At 37.7% G+C, this 21,848-nt stretch overlaps 1 protein-coding gene across 3 annotated transcripts in view; it reads left to right on the plus strand.

The window, feature by feature from the left end:
- Positions 1–21,848, plus strand: part of gpc6a (glypican 6a) — a 214,598-nt gene that overhangs the window by 101,084 nt on the left and 91,666 nt on the right. For all 3 annotated transcript variants that reach the window (XM_040134241.1, XM_040134154.1, XM_040134071.1), the window contains one exon: positions 7,697–7,855. In XM_040134241.1, coding sequence (XP_039990175.1) covers positions 7,697–7,855 — 159 coding nt within the window. The remainder of the gene's footprint in view (positions 1–7,696; positions 7,856–21,848) is intronic.

Consider the following 21,848-nt stretch of genomic DNA (forward strand, 5'->3'; position numbering starts at 1 on the left):
CAAAGAATAATCTATGTGCTGTGAGAAATGGTTTCCTTGTCTTGGTCATTAAGAATGAGGAAAGCAAAAGAGTATGCAGTAGGAAAAAAATACAGGCAGAAAACCTCAGTAGCAGTCCTCAACTTCAGTGCATCTGAGGGACTTCTAAACTGTGAATCTGTTGCGTATCACCAGGGCATTGCTTCAATTGTTGAGCTTTAACATCACGTAGCTGCCTAACAAACTGTGGCCTCTGCTGCCGATTTTAATGAACCGCCATTAGAAAGGAAATATAAAAAATGTGTCATGCTTTATGCCTGCCTGTTAGACATGATTGCAGCGTATGCCTTCATATGAAATCTCAAACATGACTACAGTACATGCTTCTTTAACATCAAGGGGGAGTGAAGCCATAGGGAACTGGGGCCAAAAGCCAGGCTTCTGTGGAAGAAAGCGTAACATATGATGTTAGTTCTTCTTTAATCTCTGCATGATCATACCTCCAGGTTCATCCACTTCCTCCAAACGACCTATATATTCCTGACTCTGTTATTCAGAAAACCAGTATGTCTGGTTGGTTAAACACACATAACAGACATAATAGTCTTAAAGTAACATTTATAATGGGATGGGGAACTTTGAATTCTGTGAAAGTAGCTGTGTCTGTGTGGCTGATTGCACGTGTCAAACGGGCATTGTCTCACCAACGTTTCTCCACCCATTCATCAGCTTCGAGCCGGCCTATGTGAGCATTCTCCGAAACTGTAGTCAGCAATTTCATCTAATTACAATGCTACGCTTCAGTCGAGTTTTGCAGCTCATGAAGATAGTGATCCAGGGGAGCCAAACACATCTGGGCATCAAAGAAACCGAACAAAACAACTAATGTGTGATTGCATTTGTAAGCCGAACAATATTTCTTATGCCTCACTTCCTTTTAATTAGGAAACATTTGAGCTTATGCCAGAACATTTCACTGTTAAATCCCCAGAGAAGATTAGCATTTGTCCTTAATTATCTTGCCTTCTGTAATTACATACATTTAAATCTCTGATCAGCTCGTTCTCAAAGATTTGCAGCAGCGCCTTCTGACATTATCTGCGCTCGAGGCAGCTTCAAGGACGGAGTGGTACATTAACAAGCAGGACTAGGTCAAACATATGAATGAAGGCCTTTATCTGCATTTTTTTTTTTTTTTACAGCAATTACATAACTATTTGCTCATAAATCATAGATAAACCTATGAGTAAATAATGTATTATGTATGTGTGTATGCTTGTCTGTCTTCGTGGGTGCTGATCCATGAATTTGTGATCAGGTTAAGAGTGTAATGAATCATGAATGTGGGTGGATGTGCCAGAACCAAAGCTTAAGATACAGCTGTGTTGTTTTTACATGTAAATGGAAGCAGGCTTCTCTCTGTATGAAAAACCTGATGTGAAACGTGTATCTTTTTTAGCATTAGCGCTTCTGTCAGTGTTGTCACCCCAGGCTTACATATAGCATGTGTTTTCTCTGCTGCTCACTCAGTTGAATCAAACTTTACACTCAACCTTTAACCCTTTGCCTGTTGTATTGGCTGACAGACAGAACACATTACAAAAATAGGCGTAAATTTAAAAGTGTAGACCCACTTTGGGTTTTTCAATAAATGTGCAAAAGTGTAATCAGCAGTGAAAGATATGGTTTCAGCACTGATTTGGCAAGACATTTTAACAGATGCCATGGATGTGCTTTGGGACTGTTCCCAACTTCCAACGTGCCCCTCTTCAACTGCAGCCATCAATAATGTTAGTGACAAAAAGTGGTCTGTTTTTATTTTTTTTAACCTTGGTGTTCCACTTGCTAACAGCTTTGCTTTGTCAAAATTCATTTATGAGGCTCCTATTTATGTAAACATATAGTAACAGCAAGGCTTCATCAATTAACACAGGCTTGTTCAGATGGATTGTTTTGAGTTGACTGATTCCAAATTGAATAATTTTAAATAAACCAATTTTTTTATATTATAGTTGTCATAATGGGAGGGAAAGCATTTTAGTGTAAAATTTATTGTTTTGAACAAGTGCTTTATCTAATGTATATAGGAGCTCTAAAATGGAACAGTATAAACTGCATAAAATCTCGTGTCATACTGCTTTGAGAAAGGTGCCAAAGAGAAAGGTGTCGGCCGTTAAACAGGTACATTGATTCCATTCCTTTCATATTTAATTTAAATGGTTTTATTGTTTAAAAGATCTCAGTTCTTTATGCTGCTGACCAATCATGAATGCAATCGCATTTGATTTGTTTAATTCATCTTTGTAAATTTATATTTATAGTAACAGGGCGTGTGCTTTCTACCTTAACAGACATCTGTGGCTTTCTGTTGTGTCCACCCCTATGCCTCCATTTTTGTTGGCACTGTTGGTTTTGAGGCGTGCAAGTCGAAGTCAGCCTGACAGAGTCTGAGCACAACTGTGATCTCGCAAGCGTGCAGTGTATTGACAGATTGGCTTCAAATTCCATCTTGGGTGCAAAGCAGCCAACTAGAACAGGACAGATATGGTCTAGTGAGCCAAAATCCCATCTAGATTTGGGAACAATTAGTCCCGGAGTTCACTAAGGTAGGCATTTATGTTTTTGTTCTTTTGAAACTGAGCTCACGTCTTATAAACACAGCAGAAAAATGTGCAGCTAAATTTTTTGTAAAAATGTCAAATAGTTTCGTCTGTATTGTTTTGACATCACCGCTATTTATATTCTGCTGTTTTGTTTCTGCTGTTCTGTTTTGGTATCTATATTATGGAAAGCAGCCAGAAAAATAGACAAGTGAGAAAAGGAAAGAAGGAATAACTTGTGACAAACTCAAAGTCACAGCATCATAAACATGCAGCTCACAGAGTTGCCTGCTGCTCACAAAGTCTTATTTTATGTCAGTTGATGTAACAGCAGTGTCACAGTTTTCAAAATGGTGAAAGTAGCTGGATATGTCAAATTATGTGTTTATGAAAAAAAACAAGACTGAAAGATGAATAGAGTGGTGCACAACCTATGAAAGCTAAAAGCACCAGGGTTTCCTTTCAGCTGTCATTCACACTTAAAGACAGTTCTGCCTTCTACTGGTTTTTTTTTTTTTTTGCTTGCCATCCTTTAGTGGCCAACAATGGTATTCCACCTACTTTGACAAGTTTTTCCAGTTTTATTGAATTGACGGAAACTTCAAATTGGAAATGACTCGGCTCCCTAATGCAGAGAGAACCATACCATTTTCTTAACTTATATATCATTATGACAATAAACCATTTACCCTTGTACCAAAGTCTTACTTGGGCATTGCTTTAAAAATTGCAGTTTTAGATCCTGGGAAACCTCGTCCATAAGGCTGAAATTAGTTGTTTTCTTTGGTATTTGCCAGCCAGCTTATGCGTGCCAGTAGAAACTGACCCCAAATCAGCCTTAATAATCAATGCAAACATCGTCTTTGAAAATACTGATACTGTGTTTCAGTGAATGTGAGCTCACATGAAAGCAAAACTGACACAACACAAACAGTGACAAGAACATTGGCTGAAAAAAAAAACAGCGGAGAGTTAATGAAAGTTAATGAAATTGTATTAGTATGCTACAGTTAACTCAAACTATGTACCATGCACAATATTGTTTTCTCTGCAGACATGTCTAAAACTGATCACAGCTTGGAATAAAGATTTTCAGACAGTGTTGCATCTCCTCACACTAGAAATAATTTGTGACACTTGAGGGATGCTGTTGCATTGGTGGAAGATTACAACATTGTAATTTAGTAGAAAAACAAAAGAGCCTTAAAGATTCACCAAATAGAAATCAACTGCTGCATTTCAGCTAATTTTGTTGTTTTAGAGAGTTTGGTATCTGTGGCCAGGAGGCTAGTGCACTGTTACTCTGGAGACAATGGGCTTGTGTTAAACTGTTGATGGTGCACCTCATTACTGTAGCTTGGTGCCTCTCTAAGGACTGATTAAGGATTAAGCACATTTGAGAGTGCCAGCACGTACATACTGCGTCCTCCTTGTATCATTATCATGCATAGCTCCTTCATCTATATCTTACTGTATATGCATGCAGAACACCAGTTTGCCTGTCAGTGCATTATGTAGTAGGAGCCGTCAAAAAAAAGTCCCACAATCTGAGTCTATTCTGTGCCAATCACCCACTGGTACAGCGACAGTCATTTGGTCTTTGCCTTTTTCAAATGTTAATAAGTAGAACTGGGAAAAAAAATTCACAAAACTCAAACCTTTCATGTCACTGCTGGCCAGACTTTTTTTTTTTTTTTTTTTTTCAATAATGTCTGATGCTCTCACATGTAGCGCAGGAGAGGCAAGAGAACCTCTAAAATTGATATATTTGTACGTATCAGTAATGAGTTGAAGTCCGGTGATTTTTTCAAAAACAATTCGCGCAACTGCTGTCTTCTTGGGCAAGAACTTTGCCTGTTCCACAGATGTTGCTGCGCAGGACGACAAACAGTTTACAGTGCATACTATGAGCAGTGTACTTTCAGTGTTTTTACAGCAAGTGTAGTCTCAGTCTTTTGTTTATTTGTTTGTTTGTTTTTGTTTATGGATCTCATTTCCTCACTGCAATATAATCCATCAGGTCCTCCTCATAAGTTCCTGCTGCTGAGCTTGTAGATATATCTTTACAATGAAGTGCTTTTTTTTTATCAGGAATAACAACAAAATGGACCCTGTAATGGAAAGTATTTTCAATCTCGTCACTAGAAGGAAAACATGTCACATTAGTTTGCAAATGGGCATATTGGCCCATGGCAACAGGGATTTTTGATTTGTTTTGCTGGTTTACTCACTCTCATTTTCTTATATCTTAGGCAGTTTGGCAATTTCCGATGCAGTTAATTACAGTATATAGCAGGTAATTTTCTAAGATTTAAATATCCCTTTATTGATTAATTCAGAAGGTTATTAAAAGAATGAATCAAAGAAAGCAAGACTCAAAACCCTGCAATAAACCAAACTGTAGAGTGACTTGTATTTAAAATCTGACAATAACATTTAAAAATCAGAAAATAATATTACGTGAAAAGGAATACATGTATATGTTTTTTATCAGTATTTATTGATAAATTTTTATTTATTATTATTGATGTAATCATTAAAAAAAATTGTTAAAGTACAAGATCTTTTACAACAGTCACAATGGATCAAAGTTTTTGTCAGTCAGCACAAAATACCATACAAAAAAAAAGTCAGTATTTAGGTATTCGTGCCTGGATTTAGGCATTTTATCACGTATTTTTGCAGATTTAGTCAAGCTTGGTAAAGTTGTGTAGGCATCATCTGTGAAGTTACACAGTGCAAGTGATTAGACAAATCAGATTCTCTGTTTGATTTAAACCTTTACTTAGGTTCAGTCACTCATGGGCTTTTTCACTGTTGTCCTAAAACTCTCCTGGTATTTGGACGTAGTTTCCTCAGCCAAAGGTCTTCAGCACTCTCACTACGTTTGTTTCAGGAATCTGTATCTATCTGGCTCAAATCAGTGCTCCCTCTAATCTCGCGTCTCTCAGTCCCTGTTCAGCTGCCTGGCGATGCTGCCGTTGCCGTGCTCTGAGATAGAGATTGTGTTAAATGCATGATGGGTTAAGCCTGGTTTCTGTCAGATAGCGCAGTGCATTATGACTGTAGAGGTAAATTTTTCATTTCATCAGACCAGGATCTTTTTTCCCCATTCCTTTATGTAATTCATGCCTTTTCACACACTTACACTCTCTACACACAGAGAATAATCCACAGATGTGAGAGTAACCCCCACCCCAAAGCAAGGTTGTAGCCAAAGAAGCATAGTTTCTCTTTTTCTCAGTTTCTAAACAGTCTACTGTACACTGGTGAACTCCCCAACTTTGACGAATTATTCAATACATTTCCCCAGATCCAATACTTATGTTTATGAATGATACAGATTCTTCTATGTCCAATCTTTTTTTATTATCTTCAACCACTTAATTTTTAGACAGTTCAAAGATATTCGAAGGCATTTTGAAACACTCAACACACCTCGGATGAATCCTGTCACCAATCCCAAACACTTTTCACCAGAAACATTTCACAGTCTTTTTTTGGGGGGTTTTTTTGTACATGATGTGGTATTGAAGCCTCTATTCGAAAGGCATTAAAAAAACAAAGAGTCAAGAGTCCAACGCTCTGTAAAACATCAAATTATCATAATAACACACATTTTTTCAGTTTCTTAGAAGGGACTGTCTGAATAATGAGTATTTTCCTACTCACCTCTGCTGGTACCTGATCATGCAGATAAGACTGGTTTCATATGGTGAAGTTTTGAGATCTCCACCACAGATCTTTCTGCCTTTACTCCAGTACATTAGATGGAATTTAGTTTGCAGTGTGCAAAAGATTACATGTCAAAAATCAGCAGCAGCCTGCCTTTTCCAGAAACCGTGTCCTGCAGCGGAGATAATTGTAACTACTAACTACTTTTATATTGAAGAAAAAAAAGTAAGGTGTATGTATTGTCTTGAGTAACTGGGACAATGTTTCCAAAGAGGTGCTGTTACTGTTGAGGTGGTTTAAATGTAATGAGGTGGGAGCTGAAATTTGAAAACAAATCAAAACTATCTGCATGGTCAGATAGTAAGAATAGGCAGAAAACAAAATTTTCGTAAATTCTGAGTGAACTAAATCTTTAAACAAAATTATTATTATAGAAGCAACGGTGTACTAGAGTACATGAGCTGTGATGTCAGAGAATTATTCTAAAATTTAAATATTCCTGCTTAAAGCTGCACTAATCGATATTTTTAATGTTACTAAAGGTTGAAATGAGAGTGTAATGTGAAAGGGGTCACTCATAGTGATGAACCCAGAGAGAATTATCACCCAACTCTGCAGTTCCCCTCCGCTCTGTGTAGCATTTTAGTGTAGTTGAGCTCATTGTTTTGGTTTTCTGGCCTGCAACTTAACTTTTTTGGTTCACTGTGTTTTTGCTGTTGTCTGCATTGTTTTCAGACACAGCAGGCAGTTCAACGGACACAGTTAGCGACTAGCTGGTGAACATAGTGGCACATTTAGCTGCTAAAGACCCAGATAATTCCCTCAGGAGTTGGTGGAGGCCAAAACAGAATTAAAAGAAGAGAGAAAATTTGATTTAAACTCTTCAGTTGGAGAGAAACAAAACACTAAATGGCAGCTAATGTTCCTCATTGTCTCGCTGTTATCATTTCTTTGCTAAAAACGTTGGCTTATAAGGTGAAACATGTCAATGTTTTGTTTACTGCTTCTTGGTCTGACCCCAAGTACCAATAAATAAATAAATAAATAAAGCAGGTTTAATGATCATTTTGGCTGCTGTCTACTACTTGGCATAGCCTGGGCACTTTCTATAAACTGATGCACTGCCTTCCATTCGATGTAAATAAAACTGATGTACATTAGCTCAGTTGCCATTATTGCAGTGCTGTGATATAAAGAGAATCCTGCATTGTGTTTGTACTGCCGTATCAAAGCTGCTCTCTGTTTCACACGATAGCAGGTTACTGACAAATATTATCCTTCTCTATTTGTTACAGTCTGTCCCTCTTTGATAGCTTCCGTGATGAAGAGTCCCAAAATCAGACAAGAGTTTTGATCAAAGACTTGGCTCAGGCTTTTGAAAAAACAAATCCTGTGGCAGTGATGTGTGTAAAAACGGCACTCTATGTCTCTGTCTCCCTCAGGTGAGCACCTGCGTGTCTGTCCTCAGGGATACACCTGCTGCACGTCCGAGATGGAGGACAAACTCAACCAGCAGAGCAAACTGGAGTTTGAGAACTTGGTCGAGGAGAGCAGCCACAATATGAGGACGACATTTGTCTCGAGGCATAAAAAGTTTGATGGTAAGCTATCGTAGATGGGTTTGTTTTATCTGTTTAAAATGCAGAGATTGTGATACATATAAACTGGTATCGCAGACACCAACCCCTAAGTGAATGTACTCTAGACAAGCACTATCAAACTTGTAAACACGGACTACTGATACCATGATTAATTCTTACTGTGACTTGTTGATAAGATTTGGGCAGATTAGTTTTGAAGATAGATGTTCTAGAAATCTCCTTTTCGGCCCTCATCTTCTTCAGTTCAGTACTTTTTTTGGTAAAGAATTTTCTTCAACCACAAGTCGGTCTAAGTAAGTAGCTAGTATTTCTGCTCTTCCACAATCACATACACACACTGTACACTTTTCTGATTGACTGATGGACAGTGCTTGGTGTGCTGGGGCCTTTTGCTTCTTGTCCTAAAGGAGTCTGTGTGAACACTAACAGAACCAGACAGCACCGATGTGGCTTTGTGGTGAAAAAATTTCATTGGTATTCTGTATGCTAGAAAGCAAATCTGACAGTCTGCAAAACTATAGTGGGTGCCCTGCATCACTTTAGGAGATCTCACATGGTGCACAGTATGAGATCAAGGTGCTACAGTGTCTTCATCCCACTTATACTGTCAGTATGGTGCCTATGGCTGTCTCCACGAAATGAATCGGTTGCCTAATATAAAATTCTATTTTATATGTAAACAAGAGCTCTTGTCAGTCAGCTTCAATGAATAGCATCAAAGTGTGTGGATCTGATCAACAAAACGTTTTCCTTGACAGTAAATACCAAATTTTTGATACATTCTGTTTAAAAAAAGATCAGTGATATGTAACTGTGACCCTACGGTATGCACAGTAACTGAAAAATCTATGAGCCTTTTTTGCTCAGACTTCTGTGGTACTGCACAAGTAATATCTGTGTGCAGGCGGGAGAGGGAATGCAGGTCCCTCAGTATGGAAGAGACACTAATGAATCTTGAATAAGGACATTTCTGTGGTCCTTGGCAAACCGCATGTTTACAATCCATTTTTGTTCTCCTTATGTGATATCAAGTGGGATACAAACTGAAACTATGTGCCAGCATTAGAAAGTGTTTAGCTGGAATTAGAGAGATATATGTTTCACGTGGCCAAAAATCATCAAGAACGATTTCTTTCAAATTTGTCACTGCTGAGTTTTAAATGATTAATCTGTCATGTTGGCAGTAAAGTGAGGACAATACCTGTCCATGGAACTATTATTGTTTTAATTGGCAGAATTAGTTTTTCAGTATAATTTTTAAACATAGTCTGAAAGGCTGAATTTAGATAATACTATGTATCCTATCCCAGAACAAATACCTCTATTAACATGATTCTAAAATTACCAGTTTGAATCACAAACAGCATTGATATGACTTTCATGAATTACTTATAAAGTAACTTATGAACTACATATTTTTTTAAATACATTTCCATTGCTCCCTGTATGAAATTTGAGATATGTAGATCAACATGATCATTCTTTATTCTCACTGTTGCTGATGCAAGGTCATTAGAAATCCAATCCTAAGCATCGTGTTGGGGTCAATCAGGGCATATTTTAATAGATCGTAGCACCTAAAATAAAGCCAATCAAATCCTGATCTTTTCTTTACTGAACTCCAATGTTTTTTGTCCCCATCAGCCCGCTGGTTGTGCAGCACTGCTCTCCTTTCGCTAGCATATGTCATTTAAAATTACACTATGTTAATGTGAAAAAATATTTGCGTTCAGTGGTTGGAGTGACTCTTGTGTTCAGCCACTGAGGTTGGAAAAATACAGATATTCATTAAACTCGAACACACATCAACAGCATAACCGCTGGCAGGTCATATCAGCTGTCGCTAATTAATGTCAGTTCCGAGATAACAGGTCAAATCTGTTGTCAAACTCTGACGTCTGCACTCACTGGTGTCTGAACTCTGCCGGAGATGTTTGTGAGGGACAAAGCTCCACTCTGTTACACTGCTGTACAGCCGCGAGTGTTTCTATGGTTCCCACAACTCCCACAGAGTTGCGGAAATTTAAACTTTCATTCATATCATATCATTCATTTTGAGTTACCAAGGTTAATATTTTTGAACCAGAATCTTCAGTATTTAAATTGAGCAGTTTATGAAAAATTAGATATGTCAGATTGAGTAGTCTGCAGCTGTTATTTCAGTATGTCAGATATAAATTTAATAAACATTTAGTTCACTGTAAGTATTGATTGGATATAAATCCATTATTTAATGACATGGATTGGGATTAGGGCCAAAAAGTAACTTGATCGGGACATCATTGAAGGTTACTGTGATAAACCTTATTATTGTTTTACTTTTAATTGTCTGATTTCTGTCAAAATGTATATTTGACAGCTTTGCTTGCAAGTACTGGAGAAGTTTTGAAAATGTATGGAATTTGTGAACTTTAGATCCTGGAAATGATTCCATTAAGTAATAATTAAGACGTGACCTTCAGATGTACAAGAAACACCAGGTTTTAAGGCTTTTCTGAGAAATAGATGTAATACACGGGAGTAGAAAGAACCAATAATTACAACATAAAAAAGGTTCAGCCCTTTTTCTGTAAAACTTTTAATTGATAGCCATAGGTTATGTGAGTGTTATCAGATTATTTTAAATGTACAGTAAAATACTTTGAAGGCTGGAGTGTATTTCTACATTATTAGCACCATTTCACAGACGATGCCTCCAGAACAATGTCCATATATCTGTGATCTGTGCAGTTATATAGTAACACTGGTGACACAAATCACTTACGCACTTCCATCCTCTACACGTGCCCATATCGCCAGCCCACTCAACATCACATTCCTTCTGGCGTTAAGTTCCCTCCACCTCGTGGGGTTTGAATCATCCCTCATCAATTTTACATGCCCTCATTTCTGTCCCCAGTTATTTATAGGGCCCTATTATGAAAACCTTAACTTACTTTTTGATTACTGACTACTTCCCCTGGAGGCCTGTGGGTTTTGATGCATTATTGAGCAATCCTGAAGCCATAAATGACTGTTGCACACTAGAATTAAGGTTTGGGTATTCTGAATGTCCAATCATCTGGTTCAGGAATCCCCCCACCCCACCCACCACCAAACTCACAGTAGACCTTATATTCTGCCAGAGAGACTTGGAGTCCGTTCATATTCCAGTCCAAGTTATACACAGTATGGAGAATGAATCTCACAACCAGCTTTGCGATATTGCAACTCTGCATTTTTTGTTTCAGTATGTTTACACTACCAACAGTTTTAGTTTTTGTTAGTCTCTGAAAGCATTAGTGTCGTCCGGTAGGGAGAGGAGAGGGAGTTGCATCACATCTGTTAAAGATTAATAGCAGTGGATGAACCATGATAAAAGGTGCCTCATGTTCAGTCAAGTGATTTAAGATTGAAACCGCCATACAGGTGGTTTGTTGCCACTGAGGCTGTCATTTTATTTAACTTTATTTTTTAAATCTCTTCGATTTCTGGTCTTGTATGATATATGTAAAATGTCATAAAAAGTGGATTTGATATTGTAGACATGATTTGGAAAAAAAAAAGGAAAAAAAAACAGTCACTATCATCAATCTCAAACGCTCATATGTATGTTAGAACCTTGAATCAGTTACCCCCATGAATCCAATGGTTTACTTACTTGGAAATGTTGATAAAAATGGTTTTATGATGCAGAAAGAAGGTTCCAGATTCATGTGTGATGCTGCCATATTTATTCATGGTCAGTTGTGATCAGAGGAAAAAAATAACATTCAAAAGGCCTGGTCAAACTGGAAAGTGGAACAGCAAAGCTTGTGAAATTGTTGATGCTGTTGTTGACCAGGGACTACTCACAGGGCTAGTTAGCAAAATGACGTAGTTGCCGAAATAACGGCTAACACGCTAGCCATTAGACAACATACTAATGCTCGTCAGTCACAAGAGCTCTCGAAGATAACTGGCTTGCTAGGTCAGTCACTAAGTGGACATTGAATTATGACAGTTTATTCCAGAGATTCATTTTTATTATTGACTCCTGTCTCATAACTGTTTGCAAACTTTTTAGTGGAGCAGTTTTTTCTCTGGCAGAGCGGGGCTGTATAAAAGTGGATGGTAGAACAAAGCTAATACTGTAAGCTCTGTTTTGGCCTCTCCAGATCCCCATTCCCTCCAAAGTCAGCACTATATATATATATATATATCTGTGTGTGTGTGTGTGTGTGTGTGTGTGTGTGTGTGTGTGTGTGTGTGTGTGTGTGTGTGTGTGTGTGTGTGTGTGTGTTTGTGTATATATATAAATATTAGTATATATATATTTGTATATTTAGAGTTTTTGGATACTACCAGTAGGTCTATTAGAGTTTAAGAGGTTAATAGACAGAACTGGATACAAATTTGACTCATGTATATCTCCAGTATTACTCTTTCTGTTTGTCATTTGATCTTGTTGTATAGTAGATGCTCATTAGATTCAGTTTGGTTGATGCCTTTCTGTCCTCTCACGAGACCTGAGCAAGAGATTAGTGTCTATGGTTGGTTGACTAAAGTCTGGATTGAGCAGCAGCCTTGGTTGACTGAGTTCTTTGATCCTGCCCCAGCAGAGCTTCTCTACTCAACGTTGAGAGCTGCAGTGCCCCTCATTCACTTCAACAATCCCTTATTCACAGCTGACTTAAACCAAGACTGACTCCAACACAACACCCAATTCTCTCTTATCTGTGGTCTACAAATTCACAAGCTCCAAGTCAACTGTGTAAGCCGGCAAACACTCAGGGCAAAAACACTACCTGAATTATATCATTTCTTAGGTTCATTCTTTATCTGTAACATTTTATTTCAAGGTGAAGTGCCTCCTTGTCTTAATAGGTTTTAAAGGAAAATAATAGAATCCTTTTTTATTCTGTCAGATAGGGAAAAGCAGAAGAACTCACATAGCTTTTCCAGAGCTTGTGATTAAATCATATCTTCATAGTTTTTAAACATTAATTGTTTAGTGCATTGAAGTTGTTTGTGCACCACAGAACACTAAGTCAAGATTTTGAAAAATAGGCACCAAGCACATTTTTTATGCATGAAAGAGCAGGAAATGGGACCTAAAATATTTTACTCTTCACAGTCAACACATTGGTCCTGTGCATGATACTGAAGCTTCTTTTAAACAGAAAGTGGGAAAAACAAAGCTTTGATGTTAATCATAGTGTGATGAGTCACAGAGAGCAGTACTCTTCAATGTCAACCCCATTAGAAACAACAGAGGAAGAGATGAGAATCTGTGAACCAACATGTTGTAACTTATCTCAACAGTAATATCTGATGGACTAATGGACAATAATTTTCCTTCAATTTAAACACATTTTTCCCCTCATAAAGCAAAAACAGGAATAATTGTAGCCTGCCTTTTTATGTTTTATGTAGTTGGTGAATCATCAAATGCTTTTGATCTTTCATATCCAATTAACCAACCCTTGCAGCTTCAGCTTTATGAGCACTGCTGATTGGTTTGAATTGGTCGTGGCCAAAGTACCATGTTTACTTTAAGCTAAGACCCCTTCAAATACGAATTAATGTCAGTTGGTTAAGTATCCAATTATGAGCTCTAGAAAAACCTTAAATTGGGCATCTGTAAGAGATGAAAGGAAATAATTGTAGGTCCATTCATAAGATAAAATCATTATATTTAAAATGCCTTAAAACTAAATTTGACTATAAACTACAATGGCGTGTACCGGACCTTTGTCATCATGGGTACACTAATACAATGACTATTGGTTTCAAACGGGAAATGAACAGTGGCCTCTGGGTCAAAGTTTTCTGTTTCGTCGACCCATCCATCCTCCTCTTAACGCAGACTTCGTAGCTCTTTATACTACGTTGCCTGGCATCCTCCTTAGCTCCCGTAATAATTACTACGGCTGCTAGATGTCGCCTATAAATATATCTTTGGATCGTAATAAGCTGCTGGCACAGATGACCTACCTCCATTTTAACACGGACGGTCTCCTAACAGACCACTTCTGTGTACAACTTCCATAGCCTTCAGACAAGATATTTTATCAATAACTGTAAAAGATTGAATGCTTCTGTGTTAGACTGACCAGGAAAATATGTTTTGCTTATTTCCACTATGCTTTAAGTGTGGAGGTTTGGTTACAAAAGATCGAGTCACACTACACGATGATGGATTTTTCTTCTCTATAGCATCTCTTTGTGTGTCCCTCCTAAAGAAAACCTTACACTCTGCTTCAAAGACTATGATGTTGTCGCCTCAGTGCTATTGGATTTTCTTAAAGGGCTGTGGCTTCATAATCTACATTAATTTAATGCTTGATGTTAGCAACAAGACTTTTTTTTTCTTCCTGAGGTTCATCAACTTCAAGCCTGTAGTTTCAACTGGGTGAGAGGGAATAAAAACATATCAAACAAACATATTCCTATATACGGATACATAAAAACCTCTGGTAATCTACTAACTTCCCCAGACATCACAAACTTAGAGTCTTTACATTTATTATTCATTTTTGACATTCACTGAAGTACTTACCAAGTAAAATTTTGAAAAATGCCCACAATTCATAGCTGCCATCAAATGGTTACATCAAAACAGGATCTCAAAGGTCCTCATTATACTATATTTGCCCCAGTTCAGCTCTGATGTTATGAACTAGAATTAGAAATGCCAGGTTTGTTGTAATTAGCATTATAATCATTTTAAGAAAGTAAATGATTTGTTGGGGTAAAAATTTGATTGATCATCCCAGATATTCTCAGTGTAACAAATTACGTCTGTTTTGCTTCAGCAAACTTGAATGATAGCTTTAACACATTAATTACGCCATGCACAAGCTCCGCTGTTGCAAACTGAGTACTTGAGTTTGTGGACTGATCTGTAATTCCCATTATCCTTTGTGCATAATATAATAGCAGGAATTATTAATTTATACTATGAATAAATTGAATAAGGAGGTTACACTTGATACACAGTGCAAGATTCTGATGAATTCTGGCCCCATTTAGACATTACGTGTTGGTTGAAAGTTTGGCTGCTATGGGCAGCTAGACACTGATTTGGCAGAGGGAAACTTGCTAAACTACAGGCGGTTATTTGTGACAATTTGTTGGGTGCTTTTGGGGGCCTGGTACTTATTAACAACAATGCGTAGAATCTCTTTGTATAAAATGATAGTCCTCTTAAGATAAACATGACTGAAGGTGTAAAGCTAATTGTGCTTCACTTGGTGGTCACTATATTTATTAGTCATGTCCAGTTAATATAGTAACAGAGCCAAGAAATGGAAAGTTTGTAATGAGGATCATGATGATTCCACTGTAAAGAGAAAGAGAAGAGGTCATTAAAATCAAAGGGGTTTTTCTTCCAAGTAACCTCTATATACTTTCATGGCAAGTTCACTGTGTGTCCACAATGAAATACATTTATTTATCTGGGAATGCGGCCAAAACATTTCATTGCACGCTGCCCATGAGACTTCGATATGTCTTATGTACAAGTGGACATTTGGCACTGACTGGTCTTACTAGATGAAATGTCAGGACATCACCAAAGTAATGAGGAATTTGCCTCTGCAACATGTCTGGTCAAGTCAAATCAGTTTTATTTATATAGCCCGAAATCACAAACTTGCCTCAAAGGCCTTATCAATCTATATAGCGCGTGGCACTCTATATCTATGGACCCTCCGTTTGGATAAGGAATTACACTCCCCAAAAAACTTGTAACAGATGCTGTATGTCCAGACAAAAAAAATAACAATAAAAGTGAAATGACTCTATAGACATAGATATTAATTAATTACTAGATGTCAACATTTTTTTTGTTTTTTTTTGCCTTTAAAAAAAAAAAGTTCAGCAAGTTGCTTATCCTCTTAACAATACAGTATGTATCAAAGGTGATCTTCTTGGAATATGTTATATAAAATGCAGAGTACTGTGAAGGTTCACATTTATTATGATATTACTGTTATTGGCAAGCTACACGTTGCTTTCGTGTCATGAGCTCCCTTATTAAACCCTTCCCAAGGTGATGCAGCGTCATTTTATATAGGTTTTCGACTTTTTTCTGTATGACAAATATGAACAATTATTTGTTATATAAAAACATTTCAGCTAGAAGTTATAAACCCAGTTGGCATTAAAGGTGTTCTGTGGCGTTTTCTTGTAAACAAACAAAAGTTATGTTTATATTCAGTGTTACTCACCGAAACGTGTTGTGTGTATCTTTGAGGTCTAACAAATGTGATGAGTGCACTCCTTCCTCATGAAACATTAACAAAGCTGATTTTTCTTAAAAGTTTGAAACCTGCATTGTTTAGATGTCCTTTGCTTCTTTCCTGCCTTAGCCGACACATTTCTGCATATGTTGGCATATGTCACCTGTCGGAGAAATAGTATAACACCATTGACAGAAATGTGCATCCCATCACCCGTGAGACAAACAAAATGGGGTCTCTGTGCTAAAATGTTGCAAAATTTGACAAGCCTGCTTTCTTTTTTTTTTTGTGTCAAATGTGTAAATAGCTAGCCCAATTCTAACAGGTCAAATTAAGTCAAATCAGTTTTATTTTTACAGCCCAATTTTCCTCAAGGGGCTTTACGTAAATGTCATACTACACCGACTATCCTGAGATCTCTGATTCGTATGAAGGAAAAAAATTTTTTTAACCGGGACTGACACCATGACACTGAACCATAAACCTCCTAGCACAGGACACATTACACAGGAAATAAAACAAATGTTTGGGGCTCAAAGGACTCCACAGGACTTGGTAACCTTCTGATGGCACAAGACCTTCATTACACAGGAGATGACAATAAATTACACATAGGGCAGGACACTGGTGAGGACAGGGCATGCATTGATTTACCCCTACAGTCCAGTGATGAAGCTGAAACCTCTGTGACAGTTGCATGTCCATTTCTAATGAAATCTAAAACCATTTGGACATGCAGTTCCTGGAAGTGTTCATAAATAAATAACCTCTGTTTTGGTGTCCCGGTGTTATCCTAAGTGAATGTCAGGAAGACTGTAATTCTCTGAGGACCGAGGGAATGGGGTCTGTCCTGCAGTGCTTTAGCTGAGAATCGGTGGCAGCCTCCATCATCTGGCACAGGCTGCAGCCCGGTGTCACTTTTTGTACTTCAGGATGGATGGCTCTGTATGGCCTGGACACTGTTAACTCTGTCCCACTGGTGCCCTTCAAGGAGAGGCTATGAGAGGCACAGTTTTCCACAGGCCGCTGTAGCAAAAATGAGGAAATCTATGGGCCCGGTGAAATGTGATTCTTCTTTCAATATATTTATTAAGTTTAAATTTTGTGTCAGATATTGAAACACATACACTGTGAAAACTCACTTACAAAAAACTCCTACCCTCAGGATATTGAGTTTGCTCAGGCTATAGCTGAGATTGGGCTGCCTTTTGAGACAGATGAAAAATGTTACCCCCCTCCTGCAAAGGTGCAGATATGCTTCCCTCATAGATCCCCACTGTTCCATCTGCTTTTGATTTCCATGCATCATTAAAATTGACTGAATGTGTTGACCGTGCATTTGGCATGATTTTTAGATTAGCATTCATTTGACATGTGGGAGTGAGTAATAAGCATGTTATACCTTAAGTAAAAATTGCAGCAGGAGAGATTTGACATCAGGGTTGCTAAAAGGAAAGGCAGGGGTTGTTCTTGCATTGATGATTAAAACCTTTTTTTCTCTGCTTGAAATATTTTTTGCAATAATGTCTACTTATCTTTTCTGTGGCTGTATCGTCAGTCCATTAAATTTATTATGAATTTTGCTGTTTATTCTGTATAGTTTTTCCTTGCGATGAATATATGGATTTTAAAACCAGATTATGAGATTGGTCAGAGAATCTCTCTGATGTATAGGAGCATATACTGTATGCTCTTATACATAAGCTCCTGTACTGTATGTATAGGAGAATTTTTCCATTTTTATAAAACAATGGGAAAGTGATTTGATTGTGTGCCATTGTGGGGCATATTGTATGTATTGTATGTGACCTTATGGATGGATAACTGCCCAGTCTTGGTTCATTCAAGGTAGTTATTGTTAAGAAAAGGTAAAATACCTATACTTAGTGTTAGAAAATGATGTAGTAATAGGTTAAGTAATTGTTCTGATGTTGCCAAATTCCCAAAAGACAAAACAAACTCTTGCACATTTGCCCTAAATACCTTGAACTAATTATTGTCTGTCATCTCATACATACAAATGTAAGGCAGACTGCAGGCTGGAGCTGCAATAGTCTCATGAAACGTCTACCTAACATCCTTGAGTGAATGAATGTGTGACCACAACTGTGTAGTGTGCCACCATGGTTGTAGTCCTGCTCTTGCCTATCTTCGTTTAGAAATGACACAAAAACAAGGACGAAAACAAAACAAACCCACAAACGTTTTTGTTTTTTTTTCTTCTGATAACCTCAGAATCCTAACTCAGGCGCAGGAAACACTGTGCAGGATGGATTAGTCTGACAAAGCTCTGAGTGGAAGCTTTCATGGGGAGAGGCACTCCATCAGCCAGGTTAACACAAAGCTGCATATCCATGGGGTCACAATAATGCAATAGTGTGTACAGTAAATTTGCTCATTGCTGTTCAGCAACTGGTAATATCATCCATGGGAGAAAAACACTTTGATTTTCTGAGCATTGCTAATTGACTTCTCCAGTGCCTCTCAACACTGAACTGTGTCAGATCTTGGAAGACACAGAGATGCCCTCAGCAAAGGTGGCTGTTGTCAATGTAATTAACTGACGGGAGAGGAGGAACTGTAGCTTTGCCTCTGAGTTTTGGTAACTACTTTTTATATTGTACTACTTAGAATTAATTACATCACTGCTTTCTGAGGATAATGGTTTAGTGTCAGTGGTTTGCAAACCTAATACATTTTGCCCTTGGCAACATTGCTGGTGAAGTATTATAGTATAGTATTTAATTATTATATTGTAGTAATTATATTAATATATTTGTCATTAAGAAAAAAGTACTGCAATATAATAAAAAGAAAAGTATTGTATTAGAAATACAGAGATCCATGCAGTATTTTATAGTCAAGCGGCCATGCCTGATCTAAACCAAAGAGTGCCTCTGCTGACTTCAGAAGAAATCATTACATTTTTATGAAACATAATATTTGGCTTATTAAGCTTAAATGAGCACTTCACCAATTTAGCATAGTGCTCCGTTAATATTGTCGGACTCACAATGGACAGTTTGTTTAAAAGGATCAAAAGCGATGCAACAGAACTGTCCAGGGGTTTTTCTTCCTTTGCAAAACATGGTGCCTACATTACCTGCAATGCTACTCGACCACTGGCAGTTTGGTCGGAGATTTGGGAAGGTTACGCAAGCAGTGGCTATTGCAGCCTCAAGCAGAGATGAGGACCGAGCTACAGAGGTCTGTTAAGACCACTTCTTTCTAACTCCACACCTACAGATTAGTTTCATTTCAAATCTTGTAGTTTTCAGACCCAACCGATGCTGACTCACGTGACATCACTTGAGGTTTTGCGCAGCTCCCTCAGGAGCCAAAAAAGACTTCATACAACGTTTTTCACCTATGCACTAATACCTGTAAACAGAGTTTGAGGTGTAAAATTGGTGGAGTTCAGGGAAAACAAACGTTGGTGTTACATCACATAGAAAAGGCCATGTGTTAAATGTGTGAGGCAATTGTTTAAATCATAGTCCAGGGGCAGAAATTACTTATGCATGCACATAACATTGAGCATTGAATTTAGTGATGGGCACCACTCAACAGTAATTTTTATCCTATATCTTTTATGTACCAAATCTGGCAGCAGCAGTTTGCTAGTAATGAGTCTCTTTGCATAGGCTTGGTGACTGAACTAGTCAGAATCTTTCGCGCACACTTTTTTGCCCCTTGAAGTGCCGTCAAATAAACAGAACTTAAATCAAGTAATTGTACAGGCTTTTGCCCCTTGTTTAACAATAGCTTTGTTTAGTAAAAGTTTATTTCCATTTGTAAGACAAAGTATTTGCGTCTTTACTGACAATGGGTTCTGTCGTAAAATCAAAACTAAAGGTTAGAAAAAAGCTTGGAGATGTGCCATCATCACAGGAGAGTAAAATAACTGAATAATCATATAAGGACTATAGTACTTAACAATATAATTTTAAAATTAGTAATGCATATTTTCATCAGTCAATTTGCTAAAACATAACCATCAGTGTAATCAAATCATCATGTAGTATTATACAGTATATTTACTGGACAATAATCAGTTGTAATAATAGCACTGCTTGTAGTGCTAACATAAACTGAAGCCTAACAAGCCAGTGGGATTACTCTTCAAACATCGATAGTCCGTATTCTCTAGTCACTGGATGGAGGACACTGGCAGAGCTTTGCAGTCTTGGTAGTTGGAAGCTTTGTAAGGCCCTCAATATTTCGGTGTTTCTTGTGGGAGTTTGTTATATTTTTGAGAGATAACATTTGTATGTCTCTAAGCCTCGGAGTGGTAAGATTATATAATGAACCAATGGGACTAAACAACAAAAAAACACAACATTACCTAAGGTTGATACAAGCAAGTAGTACTCATTTACACATGCCTTTGAAACACAGATTTACAATATTTTTAATTACCACATTTATAAGTTGATTGACAAGTGGATGCATCTGCTGACTTGTGGCCACGTAATGCATATATTGCTTGATGAAGAAACAATAATTAGATTCCAGTCTCTCTCTGTCAAATTAACAGCCAGTTTTATGTTGTCTCTTGGTGCTGACAACTTGTTCTCCGCTCTGGGATGCCAGTTGGTACAGAGATTCTGCAATGTATTCAGCAGAGAAACAAAGGAAGATCATAAACCCAAAGCACTGTAGGTGTGTCGGTCAGTCAACCTCAGAATATTTATCTTTTGGTTTCTGTCGAAGCCTGGGCCTCTCACTGGACATCCAGAAACACACACACACACACACACACACACACACATACACATAAACACACAAACACAAACACACACGCACACACACACACACACACACACACCACATAGTGATTTAAAGTTCTCCATTATAGGCTAAAACAGACTTTCTCTTGATCATGTCTTTTGTACCTCTCACTATTTGGCTGGTGCCATACAGTAAGCAAGTGTTGTCTTCTATCCTTTTTAAAATGTATTTATTTATTTTTGTTGCTCTTTTACAATTTAGGCATTTAGTGTAACTGCAATGAGGAGGGCATTCTTCAAACATCAATAGGAAAAGTATCCAAATCAGTGCACTATGAACATGACATGTAACATAAGAGCAGCGAGCAGTGGTTGTGTATGAGCCCGGATTCTTGTTGGAGATCGAGTAGAGGTCAGGAGGCAAAGTGCAGCTAAATTAGAGTTTCAGCCTGTGTCGGGAAATGGAGAGAGCATCTGTCAACTGTTGACTGAGTGGGAAATGAAGAAACAGACCGGAGTGAAGGGTTGAATAATGGTCTGGAGAAAGTAGCTTGCTGTGATAGGTTACTGGGGTCACTGTTTACTGTTATAGTTACTGTTTTGTCCACCATGAACAAGATATTAACAAGAACACCTTACTATATAATGGAGTTCAACAACAATAGACATAGAATTGAATTAGCACCTGTTTGACACAGTTTCAATACATATATTCAACATTGCTAAGTTCACAAGAGTATCATTTTTGGGCTGTTATACTGAATTCCATTATATGTTATGGATCTCATTGTGTCCACCTTCTTCTATTGGACCAGAGCACATGTTTTGTGCGCTTGTCTAATACTTCAGGGAGTGTTCCTCACATAACAATTTGGACTATGTACACAGTTGACTGCATTAACTGAAACAATCAGTAAATACTGATAGCTTTTCTATCCATTTCAGTTCATTTTCTGTGTCTGCTTATCCTGTTGATGTTTCTGCAGACTGGAGACTATCTCAGCATGCATTGAGCAAGAGGTGGGGAACACCCTTTAATAATATTAAATATAGATCTTG

Source organism: Xiphias gladius, chromosome 1 (genome assembly GCF_016859285.1).
Source record: "Xiphias gladius isolate SHS-SW01 ecotype Sanya breed wild chromosome 1, ASM1685928v1, whole genome shotgun sequence".
NCBI classification, from domain to species: domain Eukaryota; kingdom Metazoa; phylum Chordata; class Actinopteri; order Istiophoriformes; family Xiphiidae; genus Xiphias; species Xiphias gladius.